Source organism: Sceloporus occidentalis, unplaced genomic scaffold (assembly GCF_023333645.1).
Source record: "Sceloporus occidentalis isolate IW3139 unplaced genomic scaffold, rSceOcc1.0.p SCAF_456, whole genome shotgun sequence".
NCBI classification, from domain to species: Eukaryota; Metazoa; Chordata; class Lepidosauria; order Squamata; family Phrynosomatidae; genus Sceloporus; species Sceloporus occidentalis.
Window position 1 is genome coordinate 64,781 of NW_028317436.1, and position 23,896 is coordinate 88,676.

The 23,896-nt window shown below is 49.5% G+C and overlaps 1 protein-coding gene across 1 annotated transcript in view; it reads right to left on the reverse strand.

Annotated features, from left to right (window-relative positions):
* The window catches only part of LOC149271843 (dynein axonemal heavy chain 2-like), a 53,096-nt gene that overhangs the window by 9,613 nt on the left and 19,587 nt on the right, over positions 1-23,896 (reverse strand). The window contains exons 33-80 of the mRNA XM_089507085.1: positions 23,711-23,821; positions 23,339-23,527; positions 23,092-23,195; positions 22,439-22,628; positions 22,173-22,353; positions 21,334-21,461; positions 21,032-21,184; positions 20,743-20,868; positions 20,357-20,575; positions 19,984-20,101; positions 18,657-18,793; positions 18,386-18,523; positions 17,527-17,685; positions 17,280-17,432; positions 16,943-17,034; positions 16,517-16,715; positions 16,198-16,422; positions 15,888-15,992; positions 15,390-15,578; positions 15,106-15,191; positions 14,861-14,991; positions 14,484-14,633; positions 14,229-14,396; positions 13,819-13,979; positions 13,564-13,703; positions 13,189-13,330; positions 12,972-13,111; positions 10,896-11,106; positions 10,675-10,791; positions 10,428-10,569; positions 10,115-10,284; positions 9,768-9,884; positions 9,148-9,312; positions 8,918-9,040; positions 8,357-8,505; positions 7,992-8,058; positions 7,752-7,902; positions 7,145-7,293; positions 6,656-6,789; positions 5,884-6,028; positions 4,987-5,186; positions 4,689-4,815; positions 3,483-3,669; positions 1,916-2,064; positions 1,227-1,410; positions 906-1,096; positions 575-766; positions 41-225 (exon numbers count right to left, since the gene is read on the reverse strand). Of these exons, the coding sequence (XP_089363211.1) occupies positions 41-225; positions 575-766; positions 906-1,096; positions 1,227-1,410; positions 1,916-2,064; positions 3,483-3,669; positions 4,689-4,815; positions 4,987-5,186; positions 5,884-6,028; positions 6,656-6,789; positions 7,145-7,293; positions 7,752-7,902; positions 7,992-8,058; positions 8,357-8,505; positions 8,918-9,040; positions 9,148-9,312; positions 9,768-9,884; positions 10,115-10,284; positions 10,428-10,569; positions 10,675-10,791; positions 10,896-11,106; positions 12,972-13,111; positions 13,189-13,330; positions 13,564-13,703; positions 13,819-13,979; positions 14,229-14,396; positions 14,484-14,633; positions 14,861-14,991; positions 15,106-15,191; positions 15,390-15,578; positions 15,888-15,992; positions 16,198-16,422; positions 16,517-16,715; positions 16,943-17,034; positions 17,280-17,432; positions 17,527-17,685; positions 18,386-18,523; positions 18,657-18,793; positions 19,984-20,101; positions 20,357-20,575; positions 20,743-20,868; positions 21,032-21,184; positions 21,334-21,461; positions 22,173-22,353; positions 22,439-22,628; positions 23,092-23,195; positions 23,339-23,527; positions 23,711-23,821 (7,289 nt within the window). The remainder of the gene's footprint in view (positions 1-40; positions 226-574; positions 767-905; positions 1,097-1,226; positions 1,411-1,915; positions 2,065-3,482; positions 3,670-4,688; positions 4,816-4,986; positions 5,187-5,883; positions 6,029-6,655; positions 6,790-7,144; positions 7,294-7,751; positions 7,903-7,991; positions 8,059-8,356; positions 8,506-8,917; positions 9,041-9,147; positions 9,313-9,767; positions 9,885-10,114; positions 10,285-10,427; positions 10,570-10,674; positions 10,792-10,895; positions 11,107-12,971; positions 13,112-13,188; positions 13,331-13,563; positions 13,704-13,818; positions 13,980-14,228; positions 14,397-14,483; positions 14,634-14,860; positions 14,992-15,105; positions 15,192-15,389; positions 15,579-15,887; positions 15,993-16,197; positions 16,423-16,516; positions 16,716-16,942; positions 17,035-17,279; positions 17,433-17,526; positions 17,686-18,385; positions 18,524-18,656; positions 18,794-19,983; positions 20,102-20,356; positions 20,576-20,742; positions 20,869-21,031; positions 21,185-21,333; positions 21,462-22,172; positions 22,354-22,438; positions 22,629-23,091; positions 23,196-23,338; positions 23,528-23,710; positions 23,822-23,896) is intronic.

The following is a 23,896-nucleotide window of genomic DNA, read 5'->3' on the forward strand; positions in this document are numbered from 1 at the left end:
CAGCCACGTCAATCCACATTAAAGATCACCCTTTCAGCACCTGTAGAACGGGGCAGTCAGCGCTTGTTCACAGAAGTAATCATTAATGTAGGTGCCCAGAAGTCGCCGGTCCCAGTCGTCGGTCACATGGCCACCATAATTGACCCCGGCAATCAGATATTTAAGCGCGTCCCAAGGCGTTTCCTCATATTCATCCAGGTAGAGGCTCAGCAGGTTCTCCGACACCTGTGGGTTTAATTTGCCGTGACTTGTTTAGCTAACAGGAGAGATGTATTATCGCACACATGGGACTTTCTGGGGGCCCTAGAGAACATTAAAGACCGTCTAACCTCACGTGCCAATAGATCAAAACAATAGATTCCACTACCACCGTCTCCAGGGGCAAGTCATTTCTAACTACGCCTCCCGGTAGGAGATCATTTCCAGGACCACCACCACAGGGGGAAGCAATTTCATGTTACACCCCCATAAGTGACAGGCGGCATTGACACCACCCCCAGGTACGGCCCAGTTACACTTCTCTTAGGGGAAGATTACAATTAACAGGGGAGGGGGTCCAGGTGGTCTTTCTGACCTCGAAGTCGGAGTCATTGAAGCCGTAGACGATGTTCCACCCCAGCTGCAGGAACTTGCGCCGCTCTATCAGGACGCTGTGGAAGAAGCAGAGGGAGAACAGCAGCCGCCGGTAGGCAGAGGTCTTGGTGCAGCGGGTGAACTGGGGCTCCGTTATCGATTGGTACAGACGCTTCATGTTGGCGCGCAGGCCCTGGAAACCACAAGTTCCGTTTATTAGGCAAAGATATCGACAGATCGTCCTCCGCCAGCCAGCTTCCCTCCACCAAGCGTCCAGCCTCTAACTCGTTTGCACCGGGATCCCTCCGGTTGTCCTCTCCGGCGGGACTCACCTTGGGGGGCTCCGTCGTCATCTTTACGCTGGCCTGTAAAATGGAGATGGGGAAGTCCGGGTGCGGGCTGGAGCTGAGCCAGAGCCTGAAGTCGGGGTGCGGATCCTCCACCTGCAGCTGCTCCACCAGCTTGTCCAGCTGGGGCATCCAAGACAGAGACAGATGGCAATTGGCCAGGAAAACCCAGTACCCTAAAAGAAATGGAAAAGCACCGTGGATTGGGTGGCCGTATCCCTACACGCTGCTGGTCACCGTGAATTCTGATTGGCTGAAACACCTTTTCACGGCATTTAATACGAGCGTAACGGGTCTTTTTCTCACCTTCTTTGACTCCTTCCTTGATCATTCGGGTAGCGATCGGAGCCTGTCCTTGTCCCAGAGAGAGGGCCTGGAAGCGCTGGGACATGCCGCACTGATCGGCCAGCTGAAGAAGAGAACCTGTAGGGTCCACCCCGGGGGACAGCACAAAGACCAGCGGGGAGCGGGGCAGCGAGTCCTCAACCACCTGAGTACAAGCAGGGATCGGAGGGTCAGCGGGGGTTGGGACGGCAATAGAAAGCATGGCGAAGACGGAATTCATGAAGACGTGGATCATGAAGATGTCATCTGGGATTAGCGTGCGGCCAGAGGATGTGAAGCAGATATTAATGAACTTGTTTTATCTAGCGGGGCCTACGGAGTGGCCCTTGTGGTGGAAATATTCCGCCTGTGGTCACAGCAGATTAATAGAGGCCACTTATTATAATTATGGAGGATCCAAAGTTCCATTATCCATCTTAAATTCTTCACAGTGAAGGCTGTAAAGCTCTGGAATCCACTCCCTATGAAGGTGGTGGCTCCAGGTACCGGAAGACCTGCCGATCATGATGGGCTTAAGTATATAGTATGAGCTGAGCAGCACTCAAGCTTTGGGCCATGTATGTTGGGGTGTCACAGACCGCCTGACTCTGGTGAACCCGAGAATCATGTCATTGCCCCCAACCCAGGTATAGGACACCGAGCGAACTCACCGCTCTCATGTCCAGCACCGGGGGCTCGGTGAACTTGGACCCCAGGTTGTTGATGATGAAAGCCGTGACGCAGAAGGCCACACGGTCTTGGCGCAGGGAGCGGACGATGAGCATCCTCTGCATCTCGCTGCACGTGTTTTCCCATTCGCCTGCAAGGTGGACGGAGTTAGAGGGTCCTTACGAGTAAACATGTGAGTGATGTGCAGGCGTGTGCCCACCACCTTCTCCCACACATACATGTTTACCGGATCTCAGCGCTGGATGCTCACTAGCCCACAGGTGAGGTCTGTCAGCCTCCCAAAGTCTAAAAGTGAATGACGTTAGGGACTTCAGCCAAGTGTCCCCTAACTACATTATACAGGGCCAGTTCCGGCCCCCTCTGCAGGAGAGGCTCACTGGGTCGGCCCTTCATGATGCATAGTGAAGTCGCTTAAAGATAGAAACAACCAATCCCGCTGGGAGGAGGAAGGAAAGGTTTTTCCATCTCCAGACATATTGAAGTATGTTCTCCACTCCCGGCACAAACAGAGAGAGAAAGAGAGAAGAGAGTGAGAGAGTGAGAGAGGGAGAGAAGAAAGAGCAGAGCGGGGATGGGAGAGAGAGAGAGAGAGAGAGAGAGAGAGGGGATGGGAGAGAAGCAAGAGGGGATGGGAGAGAAGAAAGAGGAGATGGGAGAGAAGAAAGAGGAGATGGGAGAGAAGAAAGAGGAGATGGGAGAGAAGAGAGAGGGAATGGGAGAGAAGAGAGAAAGGTGATGGCAGAGAAGAGAGAGAGAGAGAGAGAGACGATGGGAGAAAAGAGACAGAGATGGGAGAGAAGAGAGAGAGGGGATTGGAGAGAAGAGAGAGAGGGGATGGGAGAGAAGAGAGAGAGAGACAGAGAGAGGGGACGGGAGAGAAGACAATTAAATACATAAAGCGGTTTAATAAAGTAAAGGAGGGAAGTTTATTTGAAAGGAGGAGAAAAGTTACAGCAAAAGACCCCAATCTAACACTAGAGAGTCAGATACTGAGATGGAATGGAAGGGGGTTTTCTGAGAGAGTAGTAGATAAGTGGAACAGCAGAAGTGGTAGATGGTACACATGCACGTGGTAGGCACATGAGACCTTTGTTCTAGGTTTCGATGCAATGACTCAGGCCAGGGCACAAGGACTTTACAAGGAGTTTGGCTTAAGACAGCAGCTCACTCATCAGACACGTGAGGGATCACCTCACACTCCGGTGATATCCTGAAAGACTTGGTATCTCCCCAAACTGTCCCACATACCAGAAGAATTCAAAATGACAACACATGAAACATTTCATCGCCGTTATCATCACTGATAAAAGGATCCAGAATGATCAGATTACAGGGAAAGCGCCCTCTAGTGGACACTCTGGGAATAACCATTCTAGGTCACATTGCGTCACATTTTAGACTTTTTTTTTTCTTCTTTGTTTTTATTTTTTTTTCCCGCTTACCTTTTGGGGCCAATAATGTAAAAGGTGAAAATTACTGTCATTTAGACCAATAAAAATTAGCGACTCTAGTACATGTCAGATTGATCCAGAGCCATGCGCGGCTTACCCGGCAGGCAGGCGTTTTCAGGCTCGGGGCTCGTGTACCACAGGTTCCAGTCCCGGGGGTACTGCTCAAACGAGTTCATGAGACCGTGGAAATTTGCCAGCTTGTCCAGTTCCGTGATATTGTCCCAGTTGGCATCAGAGAGCCACCCCGGGCAGGGGTTATCCATCTGCTCATCCCGGTCCAGAACCTGGAGGGGCAGAGACAGCCAGCTTCATGAACACAAACCTCCCCCTCACACACTACTACTACACTACTGCACACTACTATACACTACTACACTGTGACATGTAACAGCCTCCCCCTCACACACTACTACTACACTACTGCACACTACTATACACTACTACACTGTGACATGTAACAGCCTCCCCCTCACACACTACTACTACACTACTACACACTACTACTAAACTGTGACATGTAACAGCCTCCCCCTCACACACTACTACTACACTACTATACACTACTACACTGTGACATGTAACAGCCTCCCCCTCACACACTACTACTGCACACTACTACACACTACTACTAAACTGTGACATGTAACAGCCTCCCCCTCACACACTACTACTACACTACTACACCGTGACATGTATACACAGCACAGGTACAGCGCAGACAGCGGCAGTGCCAGCCTCCCCTCACACACCACTACACCGTGACATGTATACACAGCACAGATACAGCGCAGACAGCGGCAGTGCCAGTCTCCCCTCACACACTACTACACCGTGACATGTATTCACAGCACAGATACAGCGCAGACAGCGGCAGTGCCAGCCTCCCCCTCACACACTACTACTACACCGTGACATGTATACACAGCACAGATACAGCGCAGACAGCGGCAGTGCCAGCCTCCCCTCACACACTACTACACCGTGACATGTATACACAGCACAGGTACAGCGCAGACAGCGGCAGTGCCAGCCTCCCCCTCACACACTACTACACCGTGACATGTATATACAGCACAGATACAGCGCAGACAGCGGCAGTGCCAGCCTCCCCCTCACACACTACTACACCGTGACATGTATACACAGCACAGATACAGCGCAGACAGCGGCAGTGCCAGCCTCCCCTCACACACTACTACACCGTGACATGTATACACAGCACAGATACAGCGCAGACAGTGGCAGCCTCCCCTCACACACTACTACACCGTGACATGTATACACAGCACAGCCTTTCACTCACCACTCCACCGCGCAGGAAGAAATTGTATTCGTCCATGTTAAGTTTTCCTGCCACCTCCAGGATCTTGGCGCACATCTGGAAGCTGAAGAGTAATTTATGCCGCTCAAACAACGCGCGACACGTGTATCTGAGAACAGAAAAATTAGATGCAAAGTGTAATATACAGCTTACCTGCCAGGCGCCTGTACACGGCATAGCTGTATAGAGTACACGTGCAGCACGGTGCCTGTACACGGCATAGCTGTATAGAGTACATGCGCAGCACAGTGCCTGTACACGGTATACATGTATGTGGTACCTGTACACAGCGTAGGTGTGATAGTCGTTGAGGTTGTTGATTCTCTCCTCCAGGTTGTTGCTACGCTTGCTCTTATCGATGCTCAGGTGAAAGAGGTCCATGTAGGAGTCCAGAGAGAACTGGTACATCGGATCGATACGCCCCAGGTCATTCAATACAAAAAACAGCAGAGATGCCCGCTGGGCACAGGGGCGATACGCCTGGGGGGACAAAGGAAAGCTGGACACAGGGGCGATACGCCTGGGGGGGACAAAGAGGTATGTCTTGGGATAAGGGATGAAGGCCGGGCACAGAGGGGGAATGCCTGGGGTAGGAGAAATATTATGTCTTTCCCATTCCTGCCCTCTGGCCACATTTCTTGCTCATAAACTCCTCTCTGGTAGAGCATCTAGCTCCCCCTCTATTTTTTTAGCAGTGTCTGACGCTCCCCCTCTCTTCTTTGGCAGTGTTTCTAGCTCCCCCTCTATTCTCTGGCAGTGTCTCTAGCCCCCCCACCTCTCTGGCGGTGTCTCTAGCTCCCCCTCTCTTCTCTGGCGATGTCTCTAGCTCCCCCTCTCTTCTCTGGCGATGTCTCAAGCTCCCCCTCTATTCTCTGGCGGTGTCTCTAGCTCCCCCTCTCTTCTCTGGCGGTGTCTCTAGCTCCCCCTCTCTTCTCTGGCGATGTCTCAAGCTCCCCCTCTCTTCTCTGGTGATGTCTCTAGCTCCCCCTCTATTCTCTGGGGGTATCTCTAGCTCCCCCTCTATTCTCTGAGGGTATCTCTAGCTCACCCTCTCTTCTCTGGTGGTGTCTATAGCTCCCCCTCTATTCTCTGGCAGTGTCTATAGCTCCCCCTCTATTCTCTGGTGGTGTCTGTAGCCCCCCTCTATTCTCTGGCAGTGTCTCTTGCTCCCCCTCACCTCTCTGGCGGTGTCTATCTTCTCTTCAGTCTCCTCGCTGGTCTCCAGCTGTTCACTGACTTCACTCGCCGTCACTTTTGATGTTTTTAAGGTGTTGACCAGCTGAACATCATCCAGAAGAGAGCCCGTGGCTTCATTCAGGAGCCTGGAAGAAAGAACACAGGCAAGAAACTAACACTGTGCAGGTCACTGAAAATACAATTAGGCATCATACATAAAGGACACAGCAGAGGAGGCAACATGGAGCATGGAGGACACGAGAAAGGAGGCTGGATGGTGCAGAGATGGCACAGCGAGGGTGCAAAGGAGAAGAGGAAGCAGGGAGAGGAGGCTTGGGGGGCAAAGAACCCAGGGAGAGGAGGTTAGATGGGGAAGACAGAGTTCACAGGGAGAGCAGCCTGGATGTAACGTAGATGAAGGTTGGATCTGGAAGAGAGAGGACACAGGGAAAGGAGGCTTGATGGGGCAGAGATGGCACAGTGGGTGGGGGAAAAGGAGAAGAGGAAGCAGGGAGAGAAGGCAGAAGACACATGGAGATGATGTTGGATGAGGAAGAGAGAGCGAGGATATATGGAGATGATGCTGGATGAGGAATAGAGAGGACACATGTAGATAATGTTGGATGAGGAAGAGAGAGAGAGAGAGAGGACACAGGGAGAGGAGGTTGGATGGGAAGAAAGGGACACTATGCTGAGATACAGAATGACATCTCATTAAACAGCCAGAGGAGAGGACGCTTCCCCACTCGGCATAAAGCTATGATTCCACACACCTGAGGATCTCGTCCTCCAGCTCCTGCAGCTTCCGTTTCCCGGCTGCAATGTTGAGAACGAGGGACTGCTTCTGGTCCTCCAGCTCTGGGCGCTCTTTCCGGACCACGCTGCCCAATAACTGTGCCTCCAGCCCCTGTGGGGACACAAAAGCGTGTGCAGGAACCGCATATCACCAAGCAAAGAGCCCCCTGTTCTAGGGCATGCTGGGCAACCGACCCCATGAGACACCAGAGCGGACATCAAGACCTCCTCCTCTTGCTTCGCCAACCACCCAAGATACTCTAACCCAACCGCAGCCACCACAACAAAACCACCACAAATGCAGATTTCAGGGTGTAGTAAAAGGGGTTTCCTGCAAGTACCATTTTAAAGAACAGTTTGCCGGCCCTGTCCCAAATCCCCAACAGCTTACAGCACCGTTTGTAGACGAAAGCCGCATGCTAAATTTTAATCGCGTACAGCGCCGGTATAGCGCCAGTTATCCCTACCTGTTCCTTCACGGCAAAGTTCACGATGGTTGTCTGAGAGCTTATCTCGGGGGTGTAATGCGGATTGGATAGTTTGGTTGTTATGTAGAATCGGAATTCTGGATTATACACGACATCCTTATCCCCGAGACGAATCTGCAGCTTCCCACCTAAATAAAACACACGGATATAAATAAATATATATCTCAATAACGCCTCTTTTACTCTATATAACCCTCCCTATAACTCCTCTTATTATGCCATAGAACCATCTCTGTTACTCCATATAACCCTCCACATAGGGTGACCACATCAGCCACGTTTTCCAGGACACATATATTTTTTACATATCGCTGACCAGCCCAGACACAGTGCTGCCCTGCAGTATGGAGAATGTATAACTTCCATGAGTCTATACATCCCACATACTGCAGGGCAACATTTTATCCGGGGCTGGTCATCAAACATGAAAAAGGTATACGTGTCCCAGAAAACATGGCCGATGTGGTCACCCTACCTCCAAATAACCCCTCCCATTTCTCCATATAGCCCTCCCTATAGCTCATCCTATCTCTCATATAACTCCTCCGTATAGCCCCTCCTGTTCCATATAACCTGCTTATCTTACCAACTTTAGTGACAGATTTGTTCAAGATGGGTGACAACGATGGGTCTAGATCCTCCTGGACATTCTGAAGCAGCACGGGGCTTCCAAACTGGACAGCCTGTTCCACGATCCTCATAAAATCTGCCATCTGGAGGTCAATCACCTTCAGGTTCTGCGGGTACGAGACGGGGAAATCTGAGTCTATGCCACGGACAGTCTGTGAAGAGCAGGCTGATGGTGGACTTCATCCTGAGCTCCTACCTTGGTTGACTCCATGCTCTTGATCCACTTGGTGGCTTGTCCCTGGGGGTCGATCATTAATGGCCACCTAGGGAAAATAAGCATGATTAGAATAACAAGTCACGAGAAACACTCGAGAAATCCCTTCGCTGGTAGGTGGTGGCTGAGACAGACATGACGCCACAAAGCAAGTGACTACCACGTGTGGCACATGGAGTTCCTGGTACCACCATGATTATTACATTCCACTCGGCAATAACAGAGCCCCAAAACGCAGCAAAGGGAACCCAGGTGTCTAGAGGCATCCCACACCGTGCAGGACGAAGGCATTTTAAGGCAAGCCCCAAATAATACGGGACGAGAAGCTGAAGTATGCTTGGTGTTACCTGTTCCCCCGAGTGACGATGACACCATTATCACTGGAGAAGCTATCGGACGGGAGGCCCCGCAGGTTCCACTCTCGCACCATCGTAGGACTCGATAGGAAGCTGGTCAGGGAGAAGTTGGGGGAGCAAGGAACGAGCATCTCTTTAACCTGTTGGGAATGCAAGAGACGAGTAAGTCCATGTTGGAGGATGTGGACGCTCGGACTTTCTTCGGCTCCTTTTTGAATGTTTTTTGGCATTTTTTATTCCAGTTATTACAGCATACTGTTTTTGTATATTCTAGTTTACTCTGGTTTTGACCTCTGGGGATGAGAGAGGTTGTGTGCTCTCTGTGACTGCTGGCCATGTTCTAGATGTGGTGGCCATGTTCTAGATGTGGTGGCCATGTTCTAGATGTGGTGGCTTTGTTTGCTCTGAGCGTGGAGCGTGTGCATGATGAGTATTGTGTTTTTTGCTGTGAGTTTCTGTTTCTAGTGATGGAGAAGGCATATTTTTTTCAGGTTTAACAGATTTTCATTAGAAATATGGCGTAGATATGGAATAAGGAACGTTTCCAGTCACCTCTTTAATCCAGATTTGAAGGATCTCCTCGCGGTAGCTGGAGAGGAACGGCCCCATATATGACAAAAAGGCTGAAGCCAACAGACAGTCACCGACGATGAAGCCCAGGTCATCCTCTAGGCCCTGCAGGGACAGGCAATATATTGTCACGCACCTTCTAAAGAGTGACAGCCAGACGGTGTGAGACAGAGACAAAGTACAGAGGGGAGACAGTCTCAAGGTTATCTGACCTTCACGGTTTCTTCCCATCTGGACTTTTCCCCGGCCAGTCCGGTCACCAGCGTTCCTGCGCGTTCAAGTTTCACCTCCATGAGCTCGGCCTCGGATCTCAGCTGCTCCTTTTGGGCCAATTTCTCATCGTACTGCATCTTCAGCTTCTCCAGGCGCTCGCCCACCTGATACACAGACAGCGTGATACCACTGGCAGCGGACACACAACCTAACACCATAAAGCTACGTGGTACGGTGTGTCCCGCATCTGCGGGGTTTGTCGTATGGTCTGTAGCTACACAAGTTGGTACATATAGGAAAAAAAAGGTCTGGTGCTACAAAAAAAAAAAGGTTAAAATGGCATATCTTAGACTCTTAAGAAATGACCATCAAGGTTTGGCTAGAGCAGAAATATTGTGCTTCCCAAGCTGGTGGACAATGCAACATGGCGCACGCCCATAGCTAATGCTGCACCCAGACATGGGGGCCCTGAGACGTAAGGTTTTTAGTAGCTATCCTAGATATTTCACAGCGCGATCAACATAACTTTGTGACCCAAAGACGAGCGCAGGGAACATAATCGTCTTTTGTGTACACGAAGCCAAGGAACAAAGACACGACCGAGTAAAAGGTCTCCCACCTCTCGGAGCTTGTTCTGCGCCTCGGCCAGCGACGCCTGCTTCTCGGCCAGCTGAGCCATTGCCGCTTTCATCCGGGCGCGTTTCGGCTCCACCACTTTATATATACGGCCATACATCTAACAAGATGAGACATTTTAGCAATAACACGAGTCAGTATATATATATAACACAGACTTCATATACATTAAAGTATTTATGAGGCGGTAGCTGGAACCATTACAAAAACAAAGACTTCTCCAAGATTCTAGAAGGACAGGAAGGCTATCAAAAACAATGACTTGTATCTAGATGGAGCCAACCAGCCCTAGACTATGTGGCTCTTAATTAAAAACACACATCCCCTCACCTCCATGGCTCGCACCCACATACACAAGGACCTGGCAGCCAGGGACACTCGGCCAACCGTGTCCGGCTGGAAATCCGCCTGCGCGCAGTACTGCCCGATCTTCTTCAGAGTCCGCTCGGAGATATTGTCTTTATCGAAGTTGATGAGCTGCTTGATGAAGTTGGACTCTCCTAGGGATGAAGGGTATCAGATCAAACAGTTTGCCCTTCATTCCTGGTCACCGGCATTTCCTTCCCTCCAAGCACCTTGATCTTTCCATCCGCTCCATTAGTCTAAGCTTGGCCCACTTCATACTACACCCTGTCCAATTTACCCAGCTGCCTCTTGGCCTCGGCCCACGTTGGTTCGTTTCCTCTTAGAATCATGACAGCTTGCATCACCGTTTCCACCTGGACTGGTGGGCGCCCGTACGACTTTATTTCCGTCATGTCCTTCTTGTTCAGTGACTCCAGAGCCTGTTGAGACGGGTGACACGAGCGATCAGTATAGAACTGGCGTTAGTGTAGGACGGAGCGCATGTATGGACCTGGGGTAATTATGTGCCCAGCGCACGGTCTAACCCTCATGGCCTCCTCCAGGGCGGGAAGGGCCTCCTCGAGGTCCTTCTGCGCGTTTTCGGCCAGAGCCTTGCACTTTATCTCCTCGGCCGCGATCTTCTCGCTGTGAGCAGCGACGGCCTGGGGGGAGAAGTCAAAAAGGGAAATTGCTGCCATAGAGGGGGGGGGTTTAATAACAGCATGGCAGATAAACTGGTGGAACCAGCTTGTAGCAGCAAACATACCTTCTGCTGCTCGTCGGCCTCCCTCCTCTGCTGGACGATGATGACCAGATACTCCTCGCACTGCTTCTGATACTCGGCCACTTTACCCCGTGCCACCGCCAGCTCCTCGGACATTTTCTCCACCTTCTCCCGGGTCTCGTCGATCTTAAAGAGCCCGTTCTTGAGTTTGGTGGCCTTCTCCCCGAGCTCGGCGCGTTTCTCAGCCAGGAGCCTGCCAAATACACACGCACCCCATGTATAAATACATATATGAGGAATGTGTGACGGGTGGCGGTCGGGAGTTAATCGTGAGACTCATTACAAGGATTCGCACCGACTGTTTCGGTGGTTGGGGAATAATGATTGTGGTGGGGGATGGGAATGAATTATCATGTGGAGGGTATGACGATTAGAAGCTCTAAACTTACACATACATACATACATGCATGCACATGCTCACACTAACACCTTATACACACACAGCCACTCTAATAGAATACAATACACACACAACGTAACACAATACACTTACACACTAACACCATACGCATACATACATTCACACAGCCACTCTAACACCATACAGTCACACATATATACATACACACAGCCACTCTAACACCAGTCACACATATATACATTCACACAGCCACTCTAACACCATACAGTCACACATATATACATTCACACAGCCACTCTAACACCATACAGTCACACATATATACATACACACAGACACTCTAACACCATACAGTCACACATATATACATTCACACAGCCACTCTAACACCATACAGTCACACATATATACATTCACACAGCCACTCTAACACCATACAGTCACACATATATACATACACACAGCCACTCTAACACCATACAGTCACACATATATACATACACACAGACACTCTAACACCAGTCACACATATATACATTCACACAGCCACTCTAACACCATACAGACACACATATATACATACACACAGCCACTCTAACACCATACAGTCACACATATATACATACACACAGACACTCTAACACCAGTCACACATATATACATTCACACAGCCACTCTAACACCATACAGACACACATATATACATACACACAGACACTCTAACACCATACAGACACACATATATACATTCACACAGACACTCTAACACCATACAGTCACACATATATACATTCACACAGCCACTCTAACACCATACAGTCACACATATATACATTCACACAGCCACTCTAACACCATACAGTCACACATATATACATACACACAGACACTCTAACACCAGTCACACATATATACATTCACACAGCCACTCTAACACCATACAGTCACACATATATACATTCACACAGCCACTCTAACACCATACAGACACACATATATACATACACACAGACACTCTAACACCATACAGTCACACATATATACATTCACACAGACACTCTAACACCATACTATACATTGCTATATTTATTTCCTACTGTGAAAATAATTTTTCTGCTGTAAATTCCTTTTTTTTTTTTTTTTATAAATAATTTTTTTCCCCCTGCATTATACTAAATATACCAGTGCTCTCTCTGTTGGTCCCAGCCAGTTACATGATGTCATGTAACTAATGTGCCTTTCAAATATACTTTAAAATGCAGGGTTCGTCGCCTATTCTGAAAAATAATATTTGGGCCAGAACAGTACACATGCAGAGTGCCCCAAAAAATGGCGCCATGAAATATGGGGCTGGTCTTAATTCCCATGCCCAGACCCATGGCATGCCTAAAGAGCAAACCCATCGCAATGTACGAATACAGCTGAGGTCTCTATAAGTTCCTTGCCAGGGAATTTTCATGCCCTGGGCAGAGGCGATAACAAGTGGCTTCTTCTTATGATCCATGTCTCCATCTTAACCAGAGAAGAGTTTTGGTCACAGTGAGGGCTGTAAAGCCCTATAATCCACTCCAGGTGAAGGGGGCTTTTCAGGATAAACTGGATTTACAGGGGTAAAAATAGCAAAAAAAAACCCCACACAGTCATGTTAATTTAACCCTCACATGTCCCCAGGTTCCTCACTGCAGATTTGCCCTCACCTCTTGTATCTAGATACCACTTCCAGGTAGCTGGTTGGCGTGATGTAGTTTTGTCTCCTCATTTCAACTTTCATTTTGTGTGAATATTCAGCCACCGAGCGATGCATTGTCACAAATATGCGGGACACCTTTGCCTGGATCTGAGGGACAAAGGGTGGGAATTACAGAGAGCCAAAGGATGGATAGAAGGGGGTGTTTCAGAGGTGTAGGGGGGCACCAGACTCACCCCTTCCATATCACCCAATTCAGCGCCTTCCAAATATTTCTCAGCTACTTCCAGAAGAGCTTCTTGTGGCCACTCGGAAAACCAGTTGATGGTCGTGCAGTTCACGAGTGCCGGATACTGACGGATCCGATTCCTAAGGAAGGAGGACGTGTGAGAAATGTCATTCTGATAAAGTATCTACGGCATCTACAGTGACACCAGACAATGTTCTTCTTCCCCAAAAAGTTAACCATGGTCAAGACAAGGTCCAAGAGTGTGGGGCCATCACACACATGGGCATAATGGGTGGCAGGGAGCAAGATGTCGCTTCCCACAAAATGGCGCTACGTCCTTTGTAAGCAATTAGGCATTCGTTAAGATCCTCACCGGAAGGGGTCCCCCACGGGGCTCATGCAGAGCACTATGTGTAGGTTGTTTCGTACTCTCTCTATCAGGAAGTTGTAGAGACTTTCCGGGGTTTCAGGGATGTTCTCACTCCGAGCCTTCTCCTGCAACAAAGTCTTGATCTGCAAGAGAGTAGAGGACAGCACAGTGATTGGAAGGGATGGAGAAGACCACAAATTGCCGGGAGAGAGATGGCGTTCTCAGTGCGGGGCGTGAAGGGAGCAGGAAGCCAGTTACCTCCTCAAACTCATCCGCCTTGTACAGATTGGGGACCTCTCCGGAGCTCAGCACGTTATTGACGTCTTCGAGGAACGACTCATCCGTGATCTGGGTGTCTGTCAGAAGGAAGACGGAAGGGCGGCCCTCTACCCCGGCCAGGCGGTACAGCTTCTTCAGGTCTGAGAAGGCAAGAAGAGCAAGTGGAGGAAATACATGGATTATGAAGGCTTCCGGAATGGTTGTAGCTTCCACATTATGCACGGAAGAGGTTGGTGCAAACCCAATTACTTGGAATAATATCACAGTCACTTTGACCGGCTCATCCATGGCCCTTGGTAATGATCTCCACGTGCATAAAGAAAGAAAAAAGAAACCAAGGAGAAAAGAATGAATCGCCACCATTCACATTCTTAAATTCGCTCCCTCACCTTCTCGGAACTCCTGCTTGCGATACCCCCTGGTCACCTCCAGCTGAAAGACCTTGTAGTCGCAGATAAAGGATGCCAGTCGTGCCAGGCTCTGCCTCCCGCTGCCCCCGATGCCAACCAGTAACATGTTCCCCCTTGGCTGGCCAATCACACGCACGATGCGGGCAACTGTACAGAGATAGGTTAGCACACGGGAAGAAGAACATACCGGGCACGTATGAACGGCATTTAACATACGCCACCAAAAGCCCCTACCGTGCTGGATGGCGTCTGTAAATAAGACCAGTTTCTTGGCGCCGGCTCCAGGATCGCGGCTCTGCTCTTCCAGCTGGGTCTTCATAAACGTTTTCAGAGCCTGGAAATCTGCGATATCTTCATATACGGGAGGCTCGTGCAGGAAGTCACCTGGTGACATTGAACTGGGGGTTAGGGAAGCTTTACTGGGACCGGTCTGACTTATGCTGGTCCCCTCAGCCTTGGAATTACCAAGCAGCAGAAGGGGGATTTATGGGGCACTAGTGGCGGTATGTCTCTCAACCATAACGCTGGCGTATTGACTGGCTGATATAAGGGGTACGTTTAAGACAAAGGGAAAACAGTGGAGATCTGAATCAACTACCAGGGGTACGTACCAAACAAGAGAGGCTGTTTGCTTGGACACAGGTTGTGGTAGGTCAAGTCAAAAAGAGACCCCAGTTTCTCACTCAGGATACCGACGAAAGCTTCGGCGTCTGATGAATCCACGAGACGATCAGAGAAGACCCTGTGTGAGGCGTAAAACACAACTAATGCATCTTCTTCGCCAGCTGTTTAAAGGACACGCGTGTGGCGCTGTGTGAGTCTTGATGTGTTTGATTAGAGACGGGAACATCCATACCTGAAGCACTCGTGCACCCAAAGTCTGGTGATGCTTTGTTTGGTATCATGGAGATCCCGGTGAGCTCTCAGCATCCCCTGAAACACCTGTGGACGAGATACCATGGTTGGTTATCTGGCACACCTTATGGACACCACCTTCCACCCCCGTTACGTCATCGCCCACCCTTTAGCAGTCCTCCTCCCCAAAGCACTACTTGAAAACCCCCCTTCTACCTTCCCTGTCCACCCTGTCACCCCATTACTGAGAGATTCTCTGCCTTCTGTGCTGTCCATGCCACTCACCTTCGAGATATCTCTTAGGTTAAACAGGTAGTGGATCTTGGCAGGCGTCGGGAGGAACCTCTGCGTGATTGCGTTGTAGAGCTCTATGGTGGCCTGGGTGATGACTTCTCCTACTGGTTTCACCTCCTCCTCGAAATCCTGCAGCTTCTGACTCAGCATTGTTCCAAAGATGCGCTTGATTTGAGATTCCTGCGCCCAGTGGGGAAAGAGGAGATCAGCAACAGAATAGAGAGGGATCGTCCGGAACATTCCGTCTGAGGTCCTCGGAGCTTATGCGACTCTACATCTATACAACGTATCAGCTTGACTAAAGACGTTACGCGATCACTGAACTTCAAAGCAACCTGCTGGTGGGAAGTCTACATACAGTCCTGGAGAGCGTAATTATCTGGGTACATTCCCTCTTGGCTAGATCCCTTCCGCAAGTCTATGGTAATAATATGCAGCTCGGGTATATGGTTCCCACACTACCCATTAGTTGACTAATTGATTACTCACAGACGGAAAGGTCATGTTGATGAGATTAAATCTGCTCTGCAGTCGACTGGAGATAATCGAGCGACCTCCCCCAGGAGGACCCATCGCTGCCATGATGAACATGTCCTGCGAAAGGAGAGAAGAAACCATTAGAAGTGTAGAGGTCTAGAGCACCAGGAACGGCAGGAGTGTGTGATCCAAGAAGTCTAAAGAAGTCCCTAAACTGTGGGAACAAGATTCAAGGTAGACCACGAGAAAGGGCTGGGGATAAGAGAGAAGAATACTGGAATAGAAAAAGAAAGCCCAGGATGGTCCTGGAAAGGAGCCTGACCTTGACATATTTGATGTTTTGATTCTGCCGGTCGTACCAAAAGCCATAGTCTATCCAGAGACGAAGGAGCTCAAGAGGGGGCTGCGACCCAAACGTGTCCTTGGCTGGCATGTTGAGGTCATCCATGAAGGTTATGAGCTGCTTTCCGCCAGCAGGCACATACACGCCCTTCGTCCGCTTCTCCACTCGGCTCTCGATGATGTTTTGTACATTGCTGGAGGTTGTCTAAGGAACAAAGGACGTGACAAAGTGACGAAGCGGAACACACACATAGCTGACGGTACTGGGTCGTACGCAGGCCATACGTGTTGTCAGGTACCTGCGCAGACATGTTGATGGTCAGCATTGACCATTTGCTTGGGTCAAGGGTCTGCAGGACGCTCTGGGCAATCGAGGTCTTTCCAGTGCCCACCGGCCCCACCAACAAGACTGGCCACTGGTGAGATACCAGAGAGTTGACGATGAACTGGTATCGAACCGTGTCCACTGTGGGCACCATAATCTTATAGAATGGAGCGCTGCGGAGAGAGAGAAGGTTGTGCAATCCTCTAATTCTATAAAAATTTGCAAAATATATTTATATATATATATACGACTGAATAAATGTAACCCACTGAAGAAACATATACGGCCAACCACTATGTACTGTGTGAATAAATCATCACAGACATTAAGGAAGAGTTTAGTGAATATGGCAATTTAGATTGAACGAAAGGTAAACGGGCCGGAGTCCAGGACAACTTACTTAGGAGGGATTCTCCAGCCCTTGGGAAGTTTGTCCTCAAAGGAGGCCCAGTTCTTGGTTTTGGGGTCCACGTAGTATTCGTACACGGTGTCCTGAAAAGAGTAAGGATGGTGTGAACTTATATCCGAGTATATTTAATCGTTTGGAGCAACGTAACATTGTGAGAAGCCCCTGGGGTACTTTTTTGGGGAAGGTTTATAGTGAAACAATCTTGGGCCACCGATAAAAAGGTTCCTACCAGACTGGAGGTGGCAGCGCACCCGTCAACCAACCCGTCAACCATATCAGTGATGTGGGTCCTCTCCTGCCCTCATGTTGGACTCTCTCTCTCTCTCACCTTGCTTGGGAAGCTGCCCTCCAGCTCCCGCAGGTAATTATCAACCTTTCTCCGTCCGTCCTCGTCCACGGATGCACAGACCGACCACACGAGACAGAACACGAACCACAGCTCTGCCATCCGGTTGTAATTGTCGGAGTCGGACGGATTCACCTGTCACAAAAAAATAAATAAGACAAGGTAAAAAGGTCCGGAAAACCGCGGATCTCAGCAGCTGAAGCCCTGTCATGGCGTCCCCGCTACTCACCCCGTTCTCCACCGTCGCCAGGGACTCATAAAGCTTGCACAGGGAGATGACGCCACAGGTGTCCTCCTGAGGAACCAGCTCTTTACAATTTAATTTCCTAAACTCCAACGTTCCGTCTACGTATTTATCGAACATGCGCTGCAGAGTCTCGGATTCCACCTGCAAAACATGAGCGCAGAGTTCACAGGCCCCATTACAGAACATCTTCTGCCCAAACCCATGGCCAGTACCTTCACGTACCGGTGGCCTTCACCGTTTAGATCATAGTGCCCACAGAAATAAATCAAATACCCCTTCTGAGTCATTTTTACTGCTATACGATAAAGATATCTTTATTCACATCCCAAGCTTTCTTGAATTCCTTCACATCGTTCCAGAGCCATCCAACTTTGTTCTTCTTCACGATTAACCCCTTAAGGACAATGGGCGGTCCCTAAACCCATTGAAAACAATGCATTTTGAGCCCGTACATGTACGGCCTTTGTCATTAAGGGGTTAAGCAAGCCTTACTTACAATTAAATTAAGGTTTGCCGATTTGTTTCCTTAGGATTTGAGAAGAAGACCACCCTTAACTGACCTTCGTGCCATCTTCTGGCTGACTTTTTCGGGAATGCGTTCTCGGTCTTTGCTTTTTGGACACCGCTGGCTCCTGTACTGTCTGAGAGCTACCCGGGCCAAGTTGCTTTCTAAACAGTTTGATGTCTCTTTAAGAGTTTAAATGCCCCTTTCTGCCTTCCTCCTGATGTTTGCTTCCTTGTCACGCAGACTACATCTACACTCCCCCACCGGCTCGTTTTTTCTCCTTATCTCTTCCATCCCATTAAGTCAACAAATTATTGTTCTCTTTACCCCTCACACCTTGTTTCGTTGCTCCAGCCATGACCGCACGTAGGGCCTCCATCCCAGGCTGGTATGGTCTGTGTACACCATCCCGCATCGCGAAACGGTCGCAGGCGAGGCCACGGCTAGATCGGAGACTTCAAACACAAGGGAAACCTGTGAGGAAGCAAAGGGCCGTTTAGCAAATCCATGAGATTTTAGTGCCTAGGGGCCCCCAAGATCTGAAAGGAGACAAACACATGGGAGACTGAATTTTATCTCCACTCTACGGGTGGAAGGCGATAACTACCTGTTCCGGCAGGGCTATCCGCTCTCCATTGATCAGAGTCAGAACTTTATTATCATCCATCACGGAGTTCATGCTCTCAATCCACAGAGTGTCAACGGGGCCATCAAACACAATCCACTTCTCATCCGGACGGTCATCTTACAAACAGAACATAACAATAGATTGTCAGCTTTACAGGTAGGACGTATTATTCACAGATATCTCTGTGTATACAGGGGACAGATAGCTCGGGCCGCGCTCTCTCTGTATATACAGGGGACAGATAGCTCGGGCCGCGCTCTCTCTGTATATACAGGGGACAGATAGCTCGGGCCGCGCTCTCTCTGTATATACAGGGGACAGATAGCTCGGGCTGCGCTCTCTCTGTATATACAGGGGACAGATAGCTCGGGCTGCGCTCTCTCTGTATATACAGGGGACAGATAGCTCGGGCCGCGCTCTCTCTGTATATACAGGGGACAGATAGCTCGGGCCGCGCTCTCTCTGTATATACAGGGGACAGATAGCTCGGGCCGCGCTCTCTCTGTATATACAGGGGACAGATAGCTCGGGCTGCGCTCTCTCTGTATATACAGGGGACAGATAGCTCGGGCCGCGCTCTCTCTGTATATACAGGGGACAGATAGCTCGGGCCGCGCTCTCTCTGTATATACAGGGGACAGATAGCTCGGGCCGCGCTCTCTCTGTATATACAGGGGACAGATAGCTCGGGCTGCGCTCTCTCTGTATATACAGGGGACAGATAGCTCGGGCCGCGCTCTCTCTGTATATACAGGGGACAGATAGCTCGGGCTGCGCTCTCTCTGTATATACAGGGGACAGATAGCTCGGGCCGCGCTCTCTCTGTATATACAGGGGACAGATAGCTCGGGCCGAGCTCTCTCTGTATATACAGGGGACAGATAGCTCGGGCCGCGCTCTCTCTGTATATACAGGGGACAGATAGCTCGGGCCGCGCTCTCTCTGTATATACAGGGGACAGATAGCTCGGGCCGCGCTCTCTCTGTATATACAGGGGACAGATAGCTCGGGCTGCGCTCTCTCTGTATATACAGGGGACAGATAGCTCGGGCTGCGCTCTCTCTGTATATACAGGGGACAGATAGCTCGGGCCGCGCTCTCTCTGTATATACAGGGGACAGATAGCTCGGGCTGCGCTCTCTCTGTATATACAGGGGACAGATAGCTCGGGCCGCGCTCTCTCTGTATATACAGGGGACAGATAGCTCGGGCCGCGCTCTCTCTGTATATACAGGGGACAGATAGCTCGGGCTGCGCTCTCTCTGTATATACAGGGGACAGATATCTTAGGCTGCCTAATATGTACCTGCGCATGCTGTCCTCATAAGACTGGATAGGACTCCATCTGTCCATTCATTGGTTGTAAGATCGTATTCTCCATACAGCTCTCCCAACGATACCGCCTTGGGGTTTAGTGGAAAATCCTGAGCAGATAATAATCAGACAATTAACCAATCAGAGAGTTTCATAACAAGGAGTATTTGCTCTACACATTGTCCTGTGGGCTATAATTCAAACCAAGCCTAGTCCTAACCCAACCTCAACATGTATTATGGATCCATTCTAGCGCATGGAGACGTATCAGCGTGCAGTAGAACCGAGCTTATAACATGGAACCTCCTTACAACGTAACCCAAGTGGCGCTGTTTAGCCATCAGGCGCCACTTCTTCATTCTCACCCGCACAAGGTTGTAGTTGGTGTCACCGCTCCGGTGGAGGGCAGAGAGCGTCTTCTGCAGGCAGCGCCAGGTGGTTGTCTTGCCGCTGCAGGTCCTCCCCACGATCATGCAGGAGTGACGGGAGGTCTTGGTCTCGTACAGCTGGGTAACTTTGGTGACGGCGAAAGGGGTGACCTGCATGCCAGAACTTCTCAGCTCCCGCTCAATCTGCTCCCGCAGCTGAAACGAGACGACACGGGGAGGACTAATTAGTTACACGGACGGGAAGAAAGACGGTTGTAAAGGGGGAGGACTAGACCTTTAAGAAATCTTCTGCCTATGCACATCCATATCCCCATCTCTATAACCAGATGGCAAAGAAATGATGATGATGTAATATTGCATACATTGCCATAGTTGACAGAAGGCGCCTCGATCCCAGGGAACAGGTCCTGCATGATGCCGTTGAACAAAGGCAGGTCCGCCGAGGTCAGCTTCGCGACATTCATGTCCTTCATAGACATGATCAGAACCTACAGAGAAAGAGCTATGAGTTGGCCACCCACACCCTAGAAGTTTGGAGAAGGGTGCAGGGTGATGTCAGCCTTTGACCTCCGTGAGACATGGACACAAGCCCTGAAGATGGAGGCCTGACCCTTCCTACCTAATGAAAGACTTCCCCGAACCACCTCTCACCTCCTCGTCGGAAAGGTCCGCTTGCAGCCTGCGCTTTCGGCCAGCGTAGCGGAGCAGTGACGTCAGAGCTCGGAGACCGAAGTCGTAATGGTCTTGCTTGGAGAGCTGCTGCATGGCCAGAGAGTACAGGGTGTAGACCTTCTTGGCCAGGAGCTACGAGATAAGAGCGCATATATAAATACAAAGACATGGTTTGAAGGGGACCTCCGGCCGGCGGTCTTCAGTCGGCCAACGAGAAGAACACTTCCGCCAACAGAAGATGAAATGTAAGCAGAGTTCCGGTTAGAAGTCCATGCTGTCACCTTGCAGTTGTTAAATCCTTCCCCAAATAGGATGATCTCGGCGATGAGTGTTGAATCTGGTACCACCATGGAGATGGGTCTGAACATGGACTTCAGGTTATCGGGTAGTTCCGTCCGCCCGGCGTAACCTGTAGGGCAAAGCGACATGAGGGCAAAGCGACAGGAGGGCAAAGCGACAGGAGGGCAAAGCGACAGGAGGGCAAAGTGACATGAGGGCAAAGCGACATCTTTGTGCTTGAAATACTAACAATTTTGTTTATCTTACGAATATCGGTCTGCACTCAGCTGCTGCGCCAAGGGATGCAAATTTAGCAACTAAAATATGAATTAATACTGATTTATAGGTAGCCAAATGTATACAGACTACACTGTGTATATCATGTTATTTTATTAAAGAGAAATTTGCACCATTCCAATCAGATTAAAAATAACTTTTCATAAATAAAAAAGAGTTCTCGCTCTGTTATCTGAGCCCCAATCTACTAGACAAACACCCTGACTCCAAATCATACTGCCTGAAACAATAGAATGGCTCAGTCTTAGTCACCCAGCCGGACTCTCTGGCTAATGAAAGTCTATGGAGGATCGGACTTCATTAGCATTGTCATAGAGCATCAGCTCAATGTGTGGTTTAAGCCGGAAAATCACCCGAAATATCACATGATCTTTAGCTATGCTAGATGCATTATTATCACTATTATTATTGTTATTATTATTATTACATTCTGTTGGAGGAATTTAATGTGATTATTACAATGATTTAGAACCCCTGGATTCTTCTCTTAGTTCAGTCACAGTCAGAGTAACCGGTTTGTGTCATTCGGACACGGGGCTCTCACCTGGATTCATGGTGATGAAGATGCCGCAGGACCACACCAGCTTGATTTCTCGACCCTCAAAAATAAACCGGGTTACGTTGGCAGAGAGGGCGGACAAGATGGACAGGATCTGCTGGGCGACCACGGACAGGACCTCAATATTGATGCGATTAAACTCATCAAAGCAGCCCCAGGCTCCAGTCTAGAGGAAAGGTGAACCGGGTGAGAGGCTGGCGAGGAAATAAGGGAATGCTGGGTATGGAAGCCAGGACATGACGGGTCCTCACCTGAGCCAAGCCGGAGAACATCCTGCCCATGGATTTAAAATCGAGCCCTTCGGAGCAGTTCACCACGATGACATACATCCCCAGGGCTTTACCCAAGTCCTTCACCGTCTCGGTTTTACCCGTGCCTGCTGGCCCCTTCGGAGAGCCCCCTCGGTGCAGGTGAAGAGCGGTGGTGAGGGTCATGTAACATCTGGGCAAGACAAAATGGTGCATGGGAAGAGATGTCTCACTGAAAAACGTAACAAGGTGCAATAACATCTGCGTATATACGAAATCCATAAAAAACAGTATCGGTTTAAAAAATATATATTATTTTTATGTTTGAGCTGGGGAAAAAAAATATTCCTAGTAAGAATTAAATATATTTCCTTTTTTAAACCAGGCAGCTCCATATTAGGCCTGACTCCTTAGGATACTCCCTGTGAGAAACACTAGAATAGCTCGGTCGTAATCACCCTGTCAGACACTCTGCCTATTGAAAGTCTATGGAGGAACGGACTTCATTAGCATCGCCATAAAGCATCAGGTCAGTGTGGTGTTTGAGAAAGGGGAGTCGCCCAAAAATATCACATGACTGACAGCGATGGCGGATTGAAAATACCAGGAACCAATGAAACAAGATGAATATTTCAAGCAGCGGGAGGGTCAGGTACCTGTCTGTTAGAGGAGTGATCACGAGACGGCCCGAGTTCCCCAGATACTCGTAGCCATACTGGAACTGAGTATTAGTCTGTCGAATGAGACAGTCGTCGAGATCCTGAGAGCGACAGAAGCATTAATGAGTGTAATATTCACAAAAAGAACATACAAACAATTTATAATAATAATAATAATAATAATCTTATGTAACAATAATATAATACAGCAGGTCCACCTGGGGTTCTAAGGTTCTAGACTGACCTTGTCCCAGTAGAGACGCAGCTGGCTAAGCCACTCGAATGAAGCCACGTCCATGCAGCCGCTCTTCAGCATTTTGTCAATGACGTCCCTGGCGTGGACTTCCACCGTGACCAGGGCCACGAGCTTCAGACGCAGGATTTTGGTCAGGATGCCACGGATGGCTTCGGAGTACTTGTTGAGCATGGACACCTGTAGGGGGTTTTGGAAACCATTAGAAGGTGTTCTCCAGCCGCTAACTTTCCATTCCTTGAAGAATTGTATCTACTTATGTAAAACGCGACATCTTCTCCACATTTCCCATATTTTATGAGATTCACCTCCACCGATGTCACAGAAGCCCGTGAGGTGCGATCATCGGGACGTATAACCCACCTGCTTTTTCTTCATGATCTTGAGTATCTTCTTGTCCGCGCGTTCCTTGGCTGATATCAGAGATCTGGTGACATCTGAGGTCCACTGGATTTGACTAGAAGTTATCAGCGCCTGGGGTGGAGAAGATCAAGGATGAATAAAGCCCGTGAGAACAGGCTGTAGGGGTGCGGGAGGATGTGAGGAGAC